Source organism: Rhipicephalus sanguineus, unplaced genomic scaffold, assembly GCF_013339695.2.
Source record: "Rhipicephalus sanguineus isolate Rsan-2018 unplaced genomic scaffold, BIME_Rsan_1.4 Seq1012, whole genome shotgun sequence".
In the NCBI taxonomy this organism is placed as follows: domain Eukaryota; kingdom Metazoa; phylum Arthropoda; class Arachnida; order Ixodida; family Ixodidae; genus Rhipicephalus; species Rhipicephalus sanguineus.
Genome location: NW_023614167.1, coordinates 11,410 through 34,435, shown reverse-complemented (window position 1 = coordinate 34,435; position 23,026 = coordinate 11,410). Strand labels below are relative to the sequence as shown.

The window sequence follows — 23,026 nt, the reverse complement described above, 5'->3', positions numbered from 1 at the left end:
TCCAAAACATCCTAGGCGCGGCCTTCTTCTTTTCGCGAATCTCTGTCATCCAGCGTTCACTTTCACCTTTAATTTTTGCCTCGACTAATTTCTGCACAATGGATTTTTGCTCTAAATATATTTCCCATATTTGGTTGAGTTCGTCCTGTGGCCGCTTCTCCTTTTTTGCTTGTCTGTGCTCCCGTGATGCCTCACGTCGCTTCTCGATCGCCTCCCGGATTTCTTTGTTCCACCAACTTTTTGGCTTTCTCTTTCCTTTCCAACAAATAGTTTTCTTCTCTTTTTCCATTTCTTTCGTGATTACATGTAGCAGCTCACTATACTTCCAGTCTTTGCCTGGTAGTTCGTCTACCTTTTCCTCGACTCTTGCGGCTATATTTGTTATTTGTTTGTCATTTAGATACAAGCTGCCAAACTTTGATTCTATGTTCTTATTTTCAGTTTTATATCCCATTTGTAATATTATGCGTTTATGATCACTACCCAAGCTGTTAACGCCTTCCTCGTCTATTCTCATCTCTCCAAGTTTGTCATATATTCCTTCTGTCATGAGACAATAATCAATGCTCGATTGCCGGTTTCCGACTTCCCACGTGATCCGCCCCTCACACTTAGGCCCCGCGTTAACTATCTCAAGACTACGTTGCTCGCAGAGATCTAGCAATAACTTGCCATTGGTGTCTGAATATCCGTCAAGGTCATGAATGTGAGCGTTCATGTCCCCTAGAAGGATTATTTCGGCATCATGACCAAATTCTTTAATATCGGTGCTTATGCATTTCACTATCTCCAGATTCTTTTCTCTGCAGTTATTGCCTGTCCACAAGTAAGCTACACCTAGCCACGTTTTCTTTCCACCTACTGTGCCCGAAACCCACATGTGCTCTGAACACGTTTGTTTCACTCTATCCAATTTTGTTCTGCTATGAATTAGCATTCCAACACCCCCACCTCTCCTTTCTGAGGTGATCCTGTTACATCCTTCCCAAATATAATTGTCAATATGTGGTGGCTCTTCCAAGTCTCTAAGGTGTGTTTCTGTAACCGCATAAACACCTATCTGTTCCTTGCTTAACTGTTCCTCAATCTCTAACCATTTTGCCTTTTTTCTGCCACCCTGCATGTTTATGTAACTAATTGCAACACGCGCCTTCTCCCTTCTTTTACCTTTTCTCTGGTTTTTCGCTATACTGCCTGTCAAAGAGTCCCCCTGGTTGTTTTCCTCATTACAAGCTACCGTGGGCACCGAAGGGCCCGCGTGCCCCCCAAAAAAGCTACTGCGCGTCCTGCCAGTCGCCAGCCCACCTCATGACCAAGCCTCTTATCGAAGTGAATTCTGTCTCTTTGGAAACCGCCCCACCTGTGCACCTCCCTGTTTATATCCACTACCTCGAAGCCCTTCTCTCGACTAATTCGCCATATCTCTTTGTTTGCGTCGACAACAGCTCTTTGCAAGTTGATATCTCTCACTGGTACTTCCGGTATTGTGCATACCACTATCTGCACCTGAGAGGAAATGGCGCGCATGTCCTCGACCCCTTTCGCCAATGTGGTCGCTAGTTCGGCTGATTCTTCATTCAAGACGTCGTTTAGACCTCCCGCGATTATCACGAGGTTACGTCCATTAGCCTTAGTTGCGAGTTTTGCGCTAGCTCGTCTCATCACTGATCCCAGCCTATGTCCCGGGAACTTCCCTATTAAAACTCGTTTGTCGCCTCTCACCCTTTCCTTGACTGCTTCTTCGCATCTAACTAAATTCGAGTCCCCGGCGATTATCACGTGCTCCGACTCTTCTGCTGGACCGTCCCGCACCTGGCCACTGCCTCGGTTACTAGCGCGTGCCACTGCTGCTTTGTCCCCTCCCCTTCCCAAAACTACTTCGCGGAAGCTGGGTCCTGTGACCCTTGCACCTGTCTTTTCCAAACCTGTTTCCCCCTTCGAGTCTACCACTGTGGGGGTCGATGCCCCGCTGTTCCCGCTGTCGCTTGCTTCTTTGTTCACCATGACTACCTTTGCTAACCCCTCCTCGGCTGACTTAAGCCTTTCCCCCATATAGCCATCGTTTTTTCCCGCTCTGTCGCCAACGCGATCTCCAGCTCGGCGATTCTTACCATGAGCTTATTCTGGGCAGCCATCATTATTTCCATTTTCGCCTCTAACTCGCATTGCATACACTTGGCGTCAGCTCCCTCTGTCTTCTCATCCGTACAAACCTCTATTTTCCATCCCATTCCGCACCCTGAACATTTTACGGTCTTTTTGACCATGGCTAGATCGTTCACACGGCGGATTAGATACACTTAAAGTCAAATGGTATCACAAAACTCCAGGGGCGTAGCCAGAAATTTTTTTTTTTGGGGGGGGGGGGGTTCAACCATACTTTATGTATGTTTGTGCGTGCGATTGATGTGTACGTGTATATATATAGGCAAGCAAAACTGAAAAATTTCGGGGGGGGGGGGGGTTGAACCCCCCCCCCCCCTTGGCTACGCCCCTGCAAAACTCCGCAAGTATGCTATACTTCAAAGCACATGTGTGCCTTTCAGACACGTGGTGACCGAAAAAAAAAAAAACCCCAGGCGACTGTCACACAGGAAAAAGTACAAAATTGTAAGCCCTATTATGCTTCAAAGCTTCAATCTAGTGGCTTATGTACTCATATAACTAAAAAAACAAGCTCGAATCATGCAAAAAAAAAAATCTTATCTGACGCTGTCATTCCGGAGCCCACGAAAAACACGTCCGTCCTCTAGCAGAACCCTCGCAGTTCTTCGAGGCCTTGCCTCAACGCCGCCTCGCGGGCCCGCTGGACTGCCCACTCTTGTGTCTTGAAGTTGGAGCTGCGCAGTGCGGCTGCCCACTTCGACGCGAGAGCATCCAGAGCTACTGCCATCTGAGCTGCTGTGACAGGGCACTCCCATAACATGTGTGGGAGCGTCGCTCTGGTTGTCTGGCATAATTTACAAGTACCATTCGGGTACTGGGCAGGGAAAATGTGCCGCAATCGCACCGGACTGGGGAAGGTGTGTGTTTGCAGCTGTCGCCAAACGATTGCCTGGCGTCGTTTTAGCTTGGGGTGAGGTGGGGGCAATATCCGCCTGCCTAACTGGTAGTGCTTGGTGATGTCATTGTACCTGACCAAGCGTTCTCGCGTGTTTTGAAGCAGGAGGTCCGAACTCGACGGGGCGGTATCCGACTCTGCGCGGCGGGTCATTTCTCGTGCATAGCGGTGTGCCACCTCGTTCGAATTAGGGGGGCCCTCGTCGGTGGGGATGGTGACGTGTGCTGGGAACCATAGGATATCGGTGCTGTTGAACTGCTGTCGACCAGCCTTCCTTAGGATCTGGAGAGCTTCTGGGGAAATGCGCCCCCGCGCGTATTTACGGACTGCGGTTTGTGAGTCGCTAAGAACAGCTTCGCAGATGGGATCGGTAAGCGCAAGCGCAATCGCAACCTCTTCCGCTGTGTCTGGGTATTTCGTGCTGACACTACACGCGTGCGTAAGCCGGGAATTAACGTCTACGACTACCACCGTGAACCGGTGTTTGTTTGCATATTCTGCCGCGTCCACGAATCGCGCAGTCCTCTCCCCACCGAAGGAGCGCAGCAGTGTCTTTGCACGAGCCTGGCGTCGGCCCCCGTTATGTTCGGGGTGCATATTTCGAGGAAGAGGGCAACTATTAGCGTATCGCCGATGTCGTGTGGAATGGCTTGTTTCTGACCGTGTTGGACGTGGTAATTCAGGCCGAGCTTCTGCAGGATGTAACGACCCATGGCTGTCAGGGACATGCGTTCGAGTTGCGAGACTCTTTGCGCATCCGCTATTTCCTCAAGCGTGTTGTACACCCCCAGCTGTAGCAGACGAGTGGTACTCGTGGACTCCGGCAGGCCGAGGGCGATCTTGTATGTCTTGCGTATAAGGGTATTCAGTTTCTCCCTTTCAGTGACAGTCCAGTTGTGGAAGACAGCCACATAAGTAACATGACTGATTACGAATGAGTGTATGAGGCGCATGACGCTGTCCTCCTTCATCCCCGTGTGCTTGTTTGTAATTCGTTTGATAAGGCGGGTGGCCGCTGTAACCTTGCCTTTGACCCGTTGGCTGCTATATGCATGCCAAGGACCCGTATCTTCGGAACTCGGGGAATGCAGGAGCCGTCCTGCGTATACAACTGTATTAATTCACATTGGCGCGGTTCACCGGTAGGCCTGGACCGGCGGCGCGGGCGGTAGATTAGCAGCTCCGATTTGAGTGGCGATATTCGGAGGCCCGTGTCTTGGAGGTAGTCCTCTACTGCAGAGACTGCTGCTTGTAAGGTACATTCTATCTGCCCGTCACTTCCCTTGTCGACCCACAGGGTGATGTCGTCTGCAAGGCGTGATGGAGGCCGTCAATCTCGCCAAGGCGGACCGGGAGACCCATCATCACGAGGTTGAAAAGGAGCGGGGATATTACCGACCCTTGAGGAGTGCCGGCGCTTCCTAGGGTATGTTCGTCGGATGTCATGGTGTCAACTGCAGTGAGGGTGACTGTGCGGCGCGACAGGAAGTCTCTGATGTAGTTGTAGCTTCGCTCGCCCAGGTTGAGCTTGTTAATTCGGCGCAAGATTGCTTCATGTGCTACATTGTCGAACGCCTTTTCCAGGTCCAGGCCGAGGATGGCTCGGGTGCCACTAGTTGGGTCGTTGATGATCTGATGGTAGAGCTGAAGCATGATGTCTTGTGTGGAGAGGTGGGATCGGAAGCCTACCATAGTGGGCGGGTAGGCTCCTGTGTCCTCGAGGTGGCTGTTGATACGGGTGAGGAACGCGTGCTCCATCACCTTGCCAACGCAGGATGTGAGCGAAATGGGCCGCAGGTGATCGAGGCTAGACGGCTTGCCTGGCTTCGGTATCAGCACTGCCTTAGATCGTTTCCAGGCCTCTGGGAGGCGACCCTCTCGCCAGCAGTTGTTGATGTATGTCGTAAGAGCGCTGATCGATACATCATCGAGGTTTCGTAGAGTCTTATTTGTGACCTTGTCGGGACCAGGTGCTGATTTGCCATTAAGGTGGTGGAGTGCTGCGCGGATCTCTGATTCATGAAATTCTTCATCCAGCGTCGCATTTGGCTCACCAGTGTAATCGCCGTGCTGAACATCGGCTCGTCGAGGGAAGTACTTGTCTAGCAGGCGTGTCACGACCTGTCGATCAGTCGCGGTAGCCCGTTCCTTGTGCAAAAGGCGCTGCAAGTTGGAACGCTGGGCCGACTTGCTCTGCGTTTCCCCCAAGAGATGACGGAGGAGACGCCACGTGCTGCCATTGTGCAGCTGCCCGTCGACTGCGTTGCAGATGTCGTACCACTGCTGGCGGTTTAAGGTCCGGCAATGCTCTTCAAGCTGACGACTGATCTGTGCGATCTTACGAAGCTTTCGGTTGTGCCGTTGCTTCTTCCATCTTGCGTGTAGTGATGTCTTGGCTTCCCAGAGGTGGGCTAGTCGGCTGTCGATCTTCTCAACCTGGACTTCGGGCGCGACCGTCTATGTCGCCCTGTTCACGTCGCCATTGAGGGTTTCCATCCATACCTCGATGTCATCGATGGCCTCCTCATCTCGTTGTTCAGCTCGATGCTTCCGGAATTTGTTCCAGTCCGTCCACTTGAATTGCTTGTGGGAAGGAGGTGTACCCTCCGGAGGAAGTCGTGTTTCTATAATCATATGGTCATCAACGAGACCTTCAAAGGTATTGCGCCACTGTGCTTGAGGAATGTTTCGGACCGCCGTCATGTCCGGCGTCGTATCCCGTGCTGTTGATATGCCCGTGCGGGACGGCGCCATGGGTTCGGTACTAAGCGTCAGCTCTGCATCATGCAAGTCCTGCCACAGGCGTCGGCCTTTGGCTGTAGTGTAGCCATAGCCCCAAGCTTCGTTCGGGGCATTAAAGTCTCCTCCCACCATAAAGGGCTGCACACCCGCCAAGGCCAGCGCACCCCGAAAGAGGGAGAGGAAGCGACTCCGCGAGTGAGCCGGATTACTATACACGTTGAGGAGAAATACACTGCACTTGCGTGTCCTGTTGGGAAGGAGCTCTACGAGCATATGTTCCGCATGTGTGCCGCGTACGGAGTGTTCTTGAACTACAATCCTTTCCGCGTTAAAATTGCAAGTCCACGATCAACGGGAATCGGCGAGGCGTATGTAGTGAAACCTGGAATCTTTGGTATGGTACCTACTGTTTCAGGGGCGTAGCCAGAAATTTTTTTCGGGGGGGGGGGGGGGTTCAACCATACTTTATGTATGTTCGTGCGTGCGTTTGTATGTGTGTGTGCCTATATACGCAAGCAAAACTGAAAAATTTCGGGGGGGGGGGTTTGAACCCCCCCCCCCCTTGGCTACGCCCCTGTTGTATCATTATTTGGGTTGCGCGTGTCGGACGTATTGTTGCAGCAGTACGTGGTTGCTTCTTAGAGAAGCCCCGACAGTTCCACTGCCACACCACGAGCCCATTAGTGGGGCGGGCCTGTGCGTGTGCGCTATCAGAGATAGCGCTATTGTGAATGACGTTAGGGCCGCAGTAGGCATAATCGACGTGCCTGGGCGAAGGCCTAGTGAGTCTCGATTCTGTCTATATGGGATTCAACCCTGTCTGTGCGGGCAGTGAGGTTGTTGACCGCAACGCCGATGTTGCGGATCGCACTTTGAATGTCAGCGAGTAGCTTCCTCATTTCTTCTTGTTCTTTCCGCCATTCACATACTGTGACTTGTTCTTTGCGGCAATTTCTTACTGTGGCTTCGAGCTTGTCGTGCCGTTCAGGTTCGGAGCTGGCTGCCGCACGTTTCTTTGCGGGCGGCGCATCTCTGTCGTTACCGTTCGCGACGGGAGTTTGGAGAGAAGTAGGCTTAGGTATAGGCCTCGACAGCTGCTATGGTGGCGCTGCGGCGCTAGGACAGTCAGCGCCGCGAGTAGCGGCCGCGCGCGTGATCCCGTCGTGCCATGTTGCGAATGCCGCTCTGTGTGAGCAGAGCAATGGCATTGCGGAACGAGCAGCGCGCGTGATTGTGTCGATTCCGCGGAACTGAATACGTAGAAAGTTATTTAAAATAAAAGCAGTCTTCTTCACGGCAGTCATCTTTACGCCGCTAACCATGTTTGCGGCGTCAGGGAGCAAACTGTGTCAGCAAAGGGGCCCTTCGAAGTCAGTTGCAAGTGTGTGAAGAGCGTCGACTAGGACGTCCACCTTCAGGTCATCAAAGTTTTATCAAGGTCTTCCAATATTTACATTAAATTAAAGGCATTGTGACGAAGATGCGCCTCCATCCAGCAACATCGCCAACGCTCGGCACGTGCTTTTTCTTCCCTCATCCATTACGCGAAGAGCAACCTTTGACTTTTCCATCCATTCTCGCTATTCAGCAGGGCTTCTCGCTATTAATCAGTCTGCGTGTGTTAGTTGGTGTTCGGGCTAAGCAAGAGAAGAAACGTTCGTTCCTCTCACTTTTTTTTTTACGCTGGCTCGTTCCCTTCGGACTTTTCAATGATTTCTGCACATTTTCCCGGCTGTCTATAGACCCAATTGCACATTGTGGGAGCAAGGTGCAGATGCAAGGGTGGACGCTGAAGATGGTGTATGTAAGCTCGTCGCCGCCTTGTATATGTTTGTCAACAAGTGCGAGCACACATCCTGCACAGACCTGTCATGCGCGTGGTTCTGGCCATCGCCGCGTCCCCTTCTAGATACGAGGATGTTTAACGCTTCGTCGCAGGGTCACGCTGTCACCTTTCCCATAGCACGCAGGAAAACGTGTCGGAACACACAGGCAGAATGCAGGGCTTTCGAGCTTCTCTCATCATTGCGCAAGAAGTGGGCACTGCATATGCGGTTTCGGTGCTTCACGAGCTGCCTAAGACCTCCATCGGGGCTAAAAGAAGGCAGTCTTTATGACCACAACGAGCAAATATGCGCTGTAATAGCAAGGAAAGCATTAAAAAATTAAGAGCGTCTGTTTATCTCGCACGTCGCACCGCCCTTATCCGACGCTGCCATCGCTCGTTCTCGTGAGCCTTCCATATAAATCCATATATTTTATTTCTGGCAGCTTAACGACAGTGTTTCTGTAGCTGTTGCGACAGCGATACACGCCACAATACATAGTTGCACACCTGTTTGACCGCGATTCAGCTTCGTCCTTTCGAGTTGCTATAGTTCCGCCCGTACGCACCCGCTGTCAGCCGCGACTGACTAGAAACGCGCCGCGCCGCGGGCGGCGCCACTTGTTCAGTCAAAACTGCAGCGCACTAGGCCCATAGATGACTGCGCCATCGACAGCTTAATATCGCGGATTTCTTGTGTTAATTGTTGAACTACCGTGCGTAAGTGCGCGTTTTCGCGCTTTACTGCTTCTAATGCCACGTCTCTGGGGTCCCTCTTATTGCTAGGTTCCGAGGCAGTAGCTCCCTTAGCCTCACGTCTCGGCGTGCCCTTAACTGCATCTGCGAAGCTCACCTTGTCAGGTAGGTGCGGGTCCTGGTGACCGGCTTGCTTCGGACGCCGCGAACTCGAACGGCCATGACTCGGTCCCGGAGTTCTGCTCCGGGACCGGCTCCGAGACTGGCTCTGTTGGCGGGGTCGAGACTCCGCTGACCGCGCCCGGCTTCGAGAGCGGGAGCTTGAACGGGAGGCAGGTGCGAACTCTCCGTCGTAGTTCTGCTGCTGCAGTTCGAGGGCGGCCTCCGCTGCAGCCCTTCGACGATCCCCGCGTCGTTTTTTGACGAGATAAGGGGTCTTGAACCGAGCCTTGCAGGCCTTGTCCGCAGTGGGATGTGCTCCCCCACAGAGGCGACACGCCGGCGTGCATTCATGATTGGGGTTTGGGTTCGAAGCTCCGCAGCCTCTACACACACGGTCTTGGGGGTTCGGGCATACGTCCATGCGATGGCCGACACGTCCGCACTGGTGGCACACGTCGATCTGCTTTCTGTACAAGGTGCACCTGAGCATAGCACCCCCGTAGTACACCCACGTTGGGACCCGGCCACGGTCGAAGGCGATGATGACCGACGTGGTACTACTGAGTCTTTTGGCCGCTAAGGCGGTTGGGTTCCTTTTGTTGACGATATTTAGGTGAATGGCATTGGCGTCTTCCTCGAGGGGAATACCTCGGACGACTCCCTTGACTGTATAGTCTGGCGCAGTCTCGTAAGCCCGGACCTCAAACTGGTGGTTGTCGAGCGTAAAGCTGGCGAGTCGGCGGTACCGTTCAGCATTGGAAGAGTGAGGTGTACTCACAACGATGATGTTTTGCTGCATGTTTGGACATATAATGTCGTCCGTGGCGTCTTGGGGAGATACACTTGCTGCCCTGTATAGGGCCGAGGCGAGGCGGACGATTCCGACTGCAGCAACGTTCAAGCCGCCCCGTGGCCTGATAACAACTTTGTGGTGATCACGAGGAAGGGCGGGTATCTTGCCTGCTTTCAAAACTTGCTGCTTGTGTGCGCGCGGGTCACGCTGCGCCTTGTTCGTGCCTCCAACACCGGCTTGGGAGGCTGCTGAAGTGTTAGGGTTAGCGTGCTTGCCCTGAGAAGAATGTCGTTCCCGAGGGGCAATGGTGCACCATCCTGCTTCATCGGAAATCTCGGTGGGCGAGATCTCAGTTCCTTCTGTTATGTTGGGGTTCGGAGCCCCGCAGCACAGGAACCACACCAGACAGCGGCTAGCAGGAGACTGTTTTATTGCTTTCTTTTAGAAGCGGACGAGAGGAGGCAGAGGAAGTTACAGCGCGGGCAGAAGACGTAACACGATATGCAGGGAGCTGGGGACGAGAGTCTGAGGAAGGCGCCATGCGCGTGAGCGCGTCGGGCAGCACCGGCAAGCGAGGCACAACCTCTGGAGTGGCCGTGCGTCGGTTGATGTGCGCGTACACGACATCCCTTACCCCTTAGACGGGGTCACCGTATCGGTCAGGTGGACGCCGATCACGTTGGGGCCTAGGCGCACTTTGGTGCTGCGCGGACCCGCTGGGTTGGTCATCGCGAGCTTGCGTCGCACAAGTGTCCAGCCCGGCCTCAGCTTCGCTATGCTCGGAGTCGGGCGTTGTGGGCAGATCATGCGGCGGCGGCGCTTCCGCTGGGAGCGAGATCACGTACGGAGCCGGCACTGTGTCTTGTTGATCACTTGTTACTGGTCCGTTCGTTTGATCGTTCCGCGGCGAATCTTCTGTCGGGTAGGCCTCTGCACCTGGCTTTATGTGATCAAGGTGCCGACGAACCGTTCCGCTTCTTGACTTGATTAGCCAAGATCGATGTCCGAGTCTCTTTAACACGGTTCCGCCAACCCAAGCAGGATTCCCTGCAAAGTTGCGGAAAAAGACCGATTGCCCGATTTCTATCTTTCTTGGCAACTCAGCAACGCTGTGGTCAGTGGTCACCCTCTCAGCTGGTCGCGGCTGAATGCGTGTCAGTGCCGTTGAGAGCTCGCGGCCGAACATGAGTGCAGCTGGCGTTTTGCCCGTCGTTACTGAAACGGTGGTGTGCTGTTTCAGCTGAAAACGAGCCAGCCTGCACGCAAATGTACCTGACTGATCCTTTGCAAGTGCCTGTTTCGTTTCATACACCATTCTTTCGGCTTGCCCATTCGTGGCCGGATGATAGGGTGCACTTGTGATGTGCGTCACCCGATTCTTCTTCAGAAATTCTTCCATTTCCGCAGAAACAAAGGACGGGCCGTTATCCGTGACCACCCTTTCGGGAATGCCGAAAGTTGCGAACAGGTTTCGCAGTTCCTCGATCAGTGTCGGCGACTGTATGTTCCGCATGGTGCGCACTTCGAGCCACTTGCTGTATGCGTCCACTACAATTAGGAGCATCCTTCCCTCCACAGGCCCAGCGAAATCCGCGTGGATTGTGTGCCATGGTGTTGTCGCACGTTTCCACTCGGGAGCTGGTGCTTTAGTTGGAGTTTTCTGGTACTGGCAGCAAGTTGCACAACTTTTGACCACCCGCTCTATGTCGTTGTCGACACCGGGCCACCAAAAATAGCCTCGAGCGCACGCCTTCATAGCTACCACGCCCCTGTGACCTGCATGTGCTAAGTCGAGCACGTCTTTCCTTGCTTTCTCTGGAACGACCAGTCTGGCACCACGGATAACGCAGCCTTCCTGTAGCGAAAGCTCGTGTCCAAGCTTTGTGAACGCCGAAAATTCCTGCTTGGGCAACCGGCGTAATTCTCCTTTTGAGATGGCTGTCATCACGCGGGATAACCGTGGGTCACTCCGTGTCAGTTCAGCCAGTTGACGCGGTGACAGCTCGAAACGTGGCGCGGACGCAAGCATAAGCACATCTCCCGGGGAGCATGGCTCATCTACCTGCGCGGGCAGTGGCAGCCTGCTGAGCGCGTCAGCATTTTGGTGCAGGCGTCCAGGCCTGTAGACCAAGTCGTAGTCGTATGTGGCCAATTTCAGACACCATCGAGTCATCCTCGGTGACAATATCTGAGGGATTTGCTTCTTTTCCCCCATGATGCCTAGGAGCGGTTGGTGATCCGTTAATACGGTCACGTGCCGGCCAGCGACATATTGGTGAAAGTGGCTGACGCCATAAACTACCGCAAGGCCCTCTTTATCGAGCTGCGAGTAGTTTTTCTCAGCGGTTCCCAAAGTTCGTGACGCGAATGCAATGGGAGCCTCTCGGCCGAACGCATCCTTTTGAGCGAGAATCGCGCCGATGCCGTATGGCGACGCGTCCACGGACAGAATGAGAGGCCTCTTTTCGTCATAATGCGCAAGGACTGTCGAAGACCGAATCATCTTCTTAAGCATCTCGAACGCATCCTGGTGTTTTTTCTCCCACTTCCAGGGCGTGTTCTTCTCGAGAAGCCCATACAACTCTGCAGCTACCGTCGCTCTGTTCTCCAAAAAACGATCGTAAAAGGCGAGAAGCCCTAAGAAAGCCTGCAGAGAGGTCTTGTCAGTCGGTTTTGGCGCCTCGAGAATTGCCTTTACCTTTTCTTCGGTCGTGTGGACACCCTGAGCATCGATTTTATGACCGAGAAACTGGACTGAGCTGATGCCGAAGCGGCATTTCTCTCGCTTGAGTCGCAGACCTTTGTCGCTTAGCCTCGACAGGACTTCCTCTAGACGTTGCGCATGCTCTTTAACGTCCTTCCCGCTGACAATAATGTCGTCAAGGTAGACACTCACCCCCTGAATTCCGGCCAGTGTCGTCTCCATCATCCGCTGGAAGATGGCTGGTGCAGCGGATACTCCAAAAGGGAGGCGATTCACCTTGAACAGTCCTTTGGTCGTGTTGACGGTGAGCAATGCGGCTGTCTCGTCGTCCACTCTTAGCTGCTGATAGGCCTGGTACAGGTCTAACGTCGAAAATGTCGTCCCACCGCGCAACTTTGCGAACACCTCCGCAGTTGTCGGCAGTGGGTACGCCGTCTTCTTGACCACCGCGTTAACTGTGCTCCTGTAATCTCCACAAACGCGAAATGTTCCATCCTTTTTGCGCACCCACACCAAAGGTGTGGCCATTTCGGCGTGTTGCGTCGGCCCCAGGATGCCTTGTTTTTGCAGACGGTCGAGCTCTTCCTCCATAGGCTCTTGGTAAGCTAGAGGTACTGGACGTGCTTTGCAAAACTTGGGTGTGGCACCTTCTTCCAAGTCCAGGTGAACCAATGGACCCACGTAGCCGTCGATACCTTCCTTAAATACATCAGGATGGCGTGCGAGAACCTCCTGGATCTCTTGACTTGGTTCGGCGACCTGGTTTATTCCGTGAACACGGATGTTCAGTGCTGAGAACCAGTCACGTCCGAGCAGGTTGCACCCAGTCCCTTTCATTACCAGCAGGGGCAGCACGTAGTCCTTTGATTTGAAACGCACACGAACCTGTGCCGAACCGACGGTGTCAAGTTCTTCCCCTGACCAGGTGCGTAAGTCTAGGGGTTCTCTCGAAAGCTTTGGGGCGTTCGATGGCCACGTTTGGTGGTAGGTCGTAGCACCTATCGGTGTCTTTGAGGTCGTAGCACACAGGTTGGGCGTTAACCATGTGAGTTCCTTGCCGGGCGTTGAGGTTGCCTTCTTTGTTTTTCTTCTTTCTGGAGATGCAGGCGTTCTCGATGTGGCCCTTTTTGGAACAAAAACGGCATTGCGCTGTCCTGAATTTGCAGGTGTCAGCCTCGTGCCAGCCGTCGCATCGGTAGCAGCGCCGTTGCTGAGCCGAATGCTTGCTTTCCTTTTTAGACTGCGAAGTCTTGTGCACCTCCGCGGAGCTCGTCGCTCCCTTAAGTCCTCGTTGCTGCTTCGACGCACTTTCGGACGACAGTGCCAAGTCCAACGCGCGTTGAAAAGTCAAGTCTTTCTCCGCGAACAGTCGCTGCTGCAGATGCTCGTCGCGGATGCCGCACACGAACCTGTCGCGAAGCATCACATCTTGGGGCAGCATGGTGGGGTTCGCCAGAACGGCTGCGTGGCCTTCTGCCGGTGGCGTCGATGTAGCAGACGTTGTCGCTGGCACTCCGAAGTTGCAGTCAGCTGACAAGCTTCTGAGAGCTGCAACGTAGTTGCTGATCGACTCTTCCGGCCGCTGATCGCGTCGCTGGAACACGTACCGGCTGTACAACTCAGACGGTCGTGGATCGAAGTGCTTCTGCAGAAGGGCAACTATGTCGGCATAGCCCACCTCTCCAGGAGTCTTCGGCGCGACCAGAGCGCAGGCAGTTTCAAAGGTGTCGGCTCCACATAGCGTCAGGAGGAGCGCGCGCTTCTTTTGTTCGTCGCAGACGTCATTCGCCACGAAGTAGAAGGTCAGGCGCTGGATCCAGGATGACCAGTTCTTGCCGCTAAAAGGCTCGATGGCGGCCTGCATTCCTCCAGTAGCCATGGGCGTAACCTAGAGAGCTGCGCACTTATAAAATCCCATCCTCGTCGCCAGTGTTATGTTGGGGTTCGGAGCCCCGCAGCACAGGAACCACACCAGACAGCGGCTAGCAGGAGACTGTTTTATTGCTTTCTTTTAGAAGCGGACGAGAGGAGGCAGAGGAAGTTACAGCGCGGGCAGAAGACGTAACACGATATGCAGGGAGCTGGGGACGAGAGTCTGAGGAAGGCGCCATGCGCGTGAGCGCGTCGGGCAGCACCGGCAAGCGAGGCACAACCTCTGGAGTGGCCGTGCGTCGGTTGATGTGCGCGTACACGACACCTTCAACTTGCACTTCCATGGCAGCTTGAGGAAAGTCGACGCGCAGCCGTGACGGCGGCAAGCTAGGCGTCCGGAGCACACCTTAGCTCGGCGTCGCTGCAGCTCGGGAGAAAAAGTGCAATATTGTGGTGAAAAAAGCAGGTCCCACCTTGAAGAAGGATATCCACAGAGTCCGGGTAACTTGCTGGAGACGATGGTGCAAAAACTACACAGATATTTTGCAGAAACGCTGCGAAAACATTTACGAAGGACGGAGCCGATGTGAAACGCGTCCGCTCCCTTCGGCGCTTGTAGCGTCTCCTAGTTCTATCTCAGTGTTAGACTCGAAACCCACGTATGAACATTATACTTAGAGCACACGAGTTAAGAAGGCTGTTCTCTTGAGCGCAGGCGGTACTCATGATTTTAATAGTCGTAAACATGCAGGGTTGTGCAGGGAAATATGCTGTGGCAGTTTGAAGCACGCAGGGGAAAATGCCCGAAATAATGAATTTTCATGTCCCAGATTGGGAATTCTTGGGCGTAGTACGGAACATCACTGCAGAAAACACTATCACGCGGAGCAGAGCAGATGACGCGGAATCTAATCGCCGTTTTCACTCGATCAACGCAACCAAAAAAAAAAAAAGACACACACACTAAAGATTGTTTTCAAAAATTCTTTTATCCTCCGTTGGACGAATTCTAGTTGCCGATTCACAAATTGCGCGCACAAATCTTCATGGAGAGGCTCGTTGGTAGAGGCACTCTTTTTGCCTTCACCCTCCACCACTCGAGCCGGCGCCTTTGTTTACAAATATGCCGTTTTACTTTTTTTGTCATTGATTTACAGCTCTTGCTGTTAAGATCTGCACATCTTAGTATTTGATACTCTCGCAGTTCGTGGCTATTAACGTAGGCGGCTTCGCACGTTCGTTGTGTTTGTATTCCGGCTGTTGGTTAGCCGTTGCATGAAATCTTTTGTTTTGTTCCATTCGAGAGTGAGTATTCTCGCACTGCTACCGCTGACTTTCTCGGATATGAAATGGCGAACCTGTCACTGCCGACCGGCGACCGGAGTTCGGCTGAATGATACATCACTGCGTGGCACCGCGGCCCAAAGGTTAAACTAAAAAATAGACCACACTCACAGATGTAGAGGGAGTATTGCGAGGGTAGAGCGACTGTATTACTCTCGCCAGAGTTCTTTTACGCCGTGGGGGAGTAGTGGAGAGTTAGCCGCGGAACTTACTCTTTCCTTGAAGGCAGAGTAAAAGAGACCGCGAACTCTCTGCTACTCAGATGGAGGTCCCAGTCCACGGAACTCCCGCCACGACGTAGCGTGAACAGGGTCGGGAACTCCCTCCTAAGCAGGCGGAGTACAAACTAGCGCGAGCTTCTGGCCGACGCCGCACAGCGGTATATAACTGTCTCTTAACCATAATCCTCCGAGCGTAAACGCCACAGGTGTCACTTTAATGTGCAAGTTAATAGGATAGTTTTCAGTAATAACAAAAGAAAGTGTTTGTGATCGTAAACATTTGGTTTCTGAAACGCCAACAGAGGCATGCTTCGAAGCCTCGAACATCGGCAACTTCTAACGCATCGCCAACAATTTACGACACAGACTAATTGCCACTGGAATAAGGTGGACACCAAAGCATTATTGCAATAAAAAAAAGAGCCGTGAGAAAAAAGAAAAAAAAAAAAACGTCCGGCAGAAGGAATCCAACCGGCCACCATCAGATTCTCAGCCGAGGTCTCTACCACTACGCCACGCCCCAACGCAGCATTCTTGCCGTAAAATACTAGTCAAAACAGAGCTCGCCGCTCGACTTCATCACGGGTCGAATACTGAAGACAGACGCGATCTTCCTTTTCAAATAAAATTCGCGTCTTCATAACACACAAAACAGCTGACGACCACAAATGACATTGAACAACGTGTACTTTCTCGCGCTATCGACGATACACTCGCACAGCGCCCGTGTCAGTGTACTGATTTGTGTCTGAATCGATAGGCGCAACTACATACATAACCGATCGCCAAACACCAAATTGAACGTGCAAGAAAGTGTGCCATCATGTTAGTTCAACAAGGCGTACTAATTGACCAGTCTGTGTCTGCGAAGTGCCGGCGAGAGCGCCCGGCGGCTTTCGGTGGCTGCCGGTGTGCATTGGCTGAAAGCGGCGTCGTAACGATGCCCATCGCTTCTTGTACAAACACCGTACGCAAGAAAAAATCGTTCATTCAGGTTAACCGATACTAAAGCTCTACTGTACACTCATTTTTACACGTCGGAATTGCGTATCCTTAAACCCAGAAGCGCCGACAGCATGTATCCACGGACTCAGCAGGTGCGCTAGGCGTATACCTTCGCTGGGAGTCGTACGGGTCATATTGAGTGCGACCGATCTCGGCGCAAGTGGCTGACGAAGGTTGAAGAATGCGCATTTTATCGTCGAAAGCTTTGCACTGTTACATTAAAATGCAACCGAGGTTGTGCGAGAATCGCCAGAGATGCGCTTGCATTGTGGTTATGTTGACCGGCGTTGCTTCTCTGGCGTACGTGCCGCGCCTGCCGCGGCACCGCATGTCCGATCGGACGCCAGATCGTAACGTCATAAAGTATTCATCAGCCAGCCCTGGTAAAAGATCGCCGTAAGTGTATTTCTAAGCGCGTGGCTACAACTCTCAGACTTGGGCATGAGCGGCTGTACGGCATTGAGCCGATATCATAGAGTCCCAGCTGATATTTGGAATTTACGAATGAAAACAGTGTTGAATATTATGCTGTTTTATAGTAAAAGGTCGATGTGCCAGCAGTATCCCAATAGATCATTAGATATTTACACGTGTTCCGTGTATATTTGCTGTGTAAATACGCTCAGCAGAGCTGTTGCCACTGGCACTGGATGGGGGGCAAAACATCATGGATATATATACCGGTTACCGGGTGTATGGTTGTGTGCAGCACCAGTAGTGCATATGTTCAGTGTTGCTGTGTTGTGTATGAATGAGTGTGCAGATGTGAGTTCTGTGTATGCGTGAGGTAAGCTTCAGGCATTTCAGCCAGGTTCACTGCTACATTGTAGAAAACGTACGAAGGATTTCTTTTTTTTCCTTTTTTTTAAACGTTAGTCCTAGCAGCAAGAGTGATTCTACTCTTGGAGGGAGTTCATGCACTCTAGCCCAACCACCATTGTAAAGCTCTGCGAGGGAGTAGCGCGATTCCAGCCTAGAGTGTATGACTCCATTTCAAAAGCGTGACTTTACTCTGGCGAGGGAGCTTGTTCACTCTCGTTCAGCCAGAGTACCAGAACTCTGTCGAGAGAGTGTGGCTACTCTGTGCAGCAGAGAGTTCCCAGCACTCCTCAAAAGGGAGTGAAATATGGGACAAGCGTTTACTCTCGCAAAGAGAGTTGCTAGCACTCTCTTGCCGCTGTGAGTGCAGTTATTCAAGAGAGGCTGAGAGCTCATTTGGATTTTCGACAACTATATCTTTTGCAAAGAAAATATTATCAACAAAACTGCGAGAACTTTTGATGATTTGCACGATTGAATTCATGTACAGACAACTTGTCACTCATATTGCACAGTCGTGTAGAGAATGTTCTATACATAGTTTCCAAGTGACGTCACAGACAGGTTCTCTGCGCCGTGTACTCCAATATAGCAGCCACCGTGACTTTTCATCTCATTAGAGTGTGTCAGTGCAAAGGAGGACAGATAGTCTTTCGGTCTCCGCGTTCTGTTGTGCTCTCCCCGCTTTCTTCTGTTCGCCAGCCGTGCCACGGGGGAACACAAAGGCACGCGAGGGGGCACCAGCGCTAATCCGATGTCACGGTTTCTTGCACAGCGAGCATCTCAACCAGCCTGTACTCCAAGATGGCAACCACGGTGACGTCACTTGAGATAAAGAAGTAGAGTTGGGCTAAATTGGCATGCGATGCGTAGCTTAGACAACAGGTGGAAAAGGCGAGTAACTGAATGGATACCGAGAGACGGAGTTTGGAGGCAAAAAAATTAGCTGGCAAGGTGTCCTGCAGCAGGCATCCACAAACTGGTGATGATGAAGATGAAAGGAGAAGAACAGCAGATGCGATAACTTTTATGCTCATCTTGCTCAACGACAGTTTTAAGAGTTCCTTATTTTATGATTCAATATCGGGGTCACGCTGATTTGGTTATACCAGTTACGCCATGCAGAGCTGGTGTTTGGCCAGTAACAGATTGAAATACCCAATCGCAGTAATATGGGACATTCTTTGTATTCTGGAAGCAAACGTTAGCTACTATGTTATTCCAGCATGGGGCTGTGGTTAATTTTTTTTTTTTGCAGAGCTGTTGAATTGTATAATACAACTACGCGTTGTGAAGTTAGGCAGAAAACGTTAACATAAGATGGTTTTCAATAGAAAAGACGGGGATGTAGTGTCATTTTCTCCTTTTCACACGATATTGAATATCAAGACGCTTGTTTTTAGTTATATGTGTTTATGGTTGTCTTGTTTTGCAGTTCCGAAGCAGCCCTAAACGCAATGGAAAGATACTTGATAAAGAAAAGGAAGGCTCCTGATATTGAACATGAATCTTCGCCCTGTCCAGACAACTAATTCTGCACTGGCAGCTGCAGGAAAGGCGCGGGCCTCTACGAAAGTGGACTTGTGCACGATGTTTGTCACAAGCGCTTAACTAAGCACACGTCGCCGATTTCGAACGACGGCATGAAAGCCTGGCGCCGACGGTTCGTGCGCGACAGAGCGCGCGCATCGAAAAAATAAGTATTTAAAGGCGCCGGGATCGCGCCCGCGCGCCTCTTACCCTCTCCGCAGAAGACGCCGCCGACACAGCCAACAAACGCGAAAGATCGGGATATTCGAGAAAGCAAAGCCGAGCCAGCGGCGCCGTCTGATTCCGCAGACGAATCGGTGAGAGTATCTCGCCCTTTCTCTAGCTTTCGCTGTGCTACGCACAGACGAATCATACGCACCTTCCCGAACCCAGGCGTGAGCCGATACAGGCAATGCAAGCGCAGCAAGCGCGCGGGGGGGTGGGGTGGGGCAGAGTCAGTCAGTGAGGAGTTAGTCGGCGATGAAGTTATGTCGTTCTAGTGATAGCATCGTTCGCTCGACCGCAGAAGACGTGTTGTTTGATGATTTAGTGCTGTGAGTTAAGTATCAAGAGATGACAGTGACAAGTTTTGAAGAGGGTTGCCGAGAAGACATGTGATGACCGACTGCGGAGGAGAACGAACGTCCGCGTGGAGTGAATCGTCATGCCGGTGAATATCAAAGGTGCGTCGCGCAGACCAGCGTAACAAGATCCAGCTATGAGGTGCAGCTCGTGGTGAACATCCGCTTTGTTTTGTTTACAAAGGTGACGTCTCAATCACTTCTTGTTCTTTATGAAGTCAACCATTGCTGCATTTGTTTCTGTAAATAATAAATATAGAATTTAGCTTGTAATAGCGCGGTACATGTACCGCGCTAGTACAAGCTAAGTTCATGGATGACAAATTCGCCAGAACTACAACACTTCTGAAATATAGAACGTTTGAGCGAAGTGCCCTGCACGGCGGTCGAACCGAACCAACGCATGCTCAGGCTGATAACTTTGGTCGTCTACCAGTGTCAACATGATCGAGTGCATCTAGCGAGCACCGATATGACAGAACGAAAGCATTAGAACAAGAAGCGACGTGTTAACCCGCACAATGACGAAGCGGCTCGTCTTTGCCAACGAACAGCGGCGATCCATTGCTCCCGTCGCTCTTGCTCAGGAGGCCTTGCGGTGAGTGAGTAAAACCGTGTTCCGGGCGCGTTTTTGTAGGCGTTTGAGCACTCCACTCCACAGCAATTGTTATTCGACATCCCTTGAAGTTTCGGCCACCACACATACGACGAACGTTGCTTATTTCGCTACGGAAACGTGAACAACGCGGATAGGCCTGACTGGCTGCCCAGGCGGCGCTGCGAAAACGGTGCTAAAAAGCGCCCCCTACGATAAGTTCTTTGGTTTCGAGTAGTCAGACTGGATGGATGGATGGATGCTATGAGCGTCCCCTTTAAAACGGGGCGGTGACATGTCTGCCCCACCAGGCTCGAAGAAAAAAAAAAAAAAAGCTTCCTTGTTTCATGTTGGCCTAATACCTTATCTACATTGATTAAATCTATGTTATTATACCAAAAAATATAAATTCACGGTCCATCTCTCTGCCTCTTAAGGCAGAATGACCTTATTTTTCCCCCATTATTTATTTTTGTTCTTTATCTCTACTTTTCTGCCACCAATACTCTAACCGTCTCTTACTTATTTCTATCGCGGACGTGTTCAGCTTTCTATCGCGGACGTGCGCAATGGAGCCGCCGCTGTCGGTTGTGCTGCGCTTTGGAACTCGGCCAATTTCTGGCGTGGCTGAGTTCTTCAGGCCAAGCAATCTGCGTAAACGCAAGAAGCTCGTCAACGTCAAGTATGTTTACGACGTGCAGGAGATTGAAGGAACCATTTCGGCGCGCTGCAACTCGCAAGTGCAGCGAATCTCATACGACCTTGAACTCGAGTCAAGTTTTACGAGGCCTGCTCGCGCGATTAACGACAGTGCATAAACGAAAAGATTGCTGTTAAGAAAGCCGAAATGATTTGCATTACACGACGAAACGGAATCAAGAAAGGTCCAATGACGAAGGCTAGCCGTCGGCGGCCCGAGTGAGCGCATTCGCGCCGTGTGCCGTTTTCTGCCGCATTCAGTCCCTTACGGAAATGTCATATATGGCACTTATATAAATTATATGCGGCCATATATGAGTATATATGTCTGCATATGTGGCTACCGCTTACCATATATGGATGTAAATAGGGCCATATATGGCGCGATTGGCCCTTATATGGAGACAAATACAGCCATATATGGCGCGGCTGGTCCATATATAGAGTGAAATGCTGTCATATATGGCACGGCCACACCATATATGTATATCAAGTAGATCCATATATGGGGTTGTGCTACCATATATGGGATGAACAATGTATATACGGCACGAGTTACTAACATATATGGGGATTGTCATATATGGCAATACGTACAGGAAAGTGGCCTAATTGGTATCTACACCAACAAGAGTATCAAGTATAAGCATTGTTGCAATGCAATCATAAAAGATAAAATAATAAGGTCTATGTACGTGTCAGTGCATGGTTCACTCGTGTATAGCTTGTACTGAGTTTTACATGAACTTTAGGTTTCCAACAATAAGTGGCAATTATTACGACGTCATTATTATATATACGAGATGTTTTTACAAGGGCGCTATCCTGTCCGCACATATAATACATGCAAGCACCCAAACCTCGCTATTCTCATTAACCAAGCCGATGTGTATAGTTGTGGTATATAAAAAACGCCATGCATGCAACTTCTATTGTTCACAGTAATGCATGGTTAAATAAAAGCTAGCTTTAATGCAGCTTTTTATCTCGCACATCAGTCGACAAACTTGCTGATAATTCGAAGTTTGTGATGGCTATATGCTGGACACTTCATTTAACGAGGTTTCTGTGAACGTTTTTTACTCACATCTGGGATCACTTTCAGTTGACATTTACCATAGTAGTATGCGCAGAGCAATATTTGAGGCAGTATTTTCAAAAACAAAAATGAGACAGTACAACTCGCAGGCCTTATGCTTACATTAAAAATTGGTGTCGTGCTCATGTCTTGCAAAGATGCGCTTTGCGCTTCATTTGGCTGCGTATAAACTTCTTGAATGTGCAGATCGTCAACTTAATGTCCATTTGTAATGCGTACATTCAAAGAATTCATTTGATGCGAGGTTTGAAAGCGTCAGTTGAATCTCACTCGATACATACTTAAGGGGTATACGTTAAGAAGTGTCCAATTGACGCACACACCATGCACATTTAATTCACCAATTATTAAGCGCTCAGAATGCTGTAGTTTTATAACACCGAATTCACCAGACTTCTATTTTGTGCGTGTCATTTCTTGATCGGGATCGCTAATAACGTGGACCAATTGCCTTAAATGTTACCTTGCGAATGCATTTATCACGAGACGTTTTTGTGAATAATTAAGGGCCTTACATAAACCAGACTGACCATTCTATTTACAGCGCTCCGTAGAGCAGCTACGTCATAAATAAAACTACGTGGGGCTATATCCTTTCAACACTAACAGTGTGGCGCATATGCTTGTGAACTATACGCGAATACGTATACATATGCGCGCACATGCATAATTACACGCTCGCGCGCAGCGGCTCATGGGTACGCGGACACACCCGTTTGTTTCAATGGGGCCATATAATTTTTGCCATGGGAGTAATATTGTTGATTCAACGTTCATCTAGGGTTTGTAGGAACAGTAGATTTATTATTATTATTATTATTATTATTATTATTATTATTATTATTATTATTATTATTATTATTATTATTATTATTGTTATTATTATTATTATTATTATTATTATTATTATTATTATTATTATTATTATTAAAGCATGAGAAGTAAGATAAATATCCGGATCGAATACGTCGTGGCAGCCAGCGTACGTGAAGCAGCGAATTGCAGATTCTACGAACGCCTCCCTAAAAGGACATGCACCTGTCCCTCTCGGCAGCCAGCGGGGATAGAGCGAGCCCTATTGTCCCGAAACCCGCGTGACTAGTTAAACGCGGGGCTGCTTGCACTCGGCGGACACAAGCGAGGACGAGCGATTCCGGTCTGAGGGGTGAGCAATTCGGCGAATGCATACTGGAAACTTCCACTGCACGCAGGAACACAGACGACCAGAAGGCCCGTAGGCCCATCTACGGTTGCGATAAAGAAAATAGCACACGAAAT

The 23,026-nt window shown here is 50.8% G+C and overlaps 1 protein-coding gene across 1 annotated transcript in view; it reads right to left on the bottom strand.

The window, feature by feature from the left end:
- The window catches only part of LOC119375907 (unconventional myosin ID-like), a 67,323-nt gene extending 63,291 nt beyond the window's left edge, over positions 1 to 4,032 (bottom strand). The window contains exon 1 of the mRNA XM_049411318.1: positions 3,723 to 4,032. Coding sequence (XP_049267275.1) covers positions 3,723 to 4,032 — 310 coding nt within the window. The remainder of the gene's footprint in view (positions 1 to 3,722) is intronic.
- Positions 4,033 to 23,026: the final 18,994 nt, after the last annotated feature.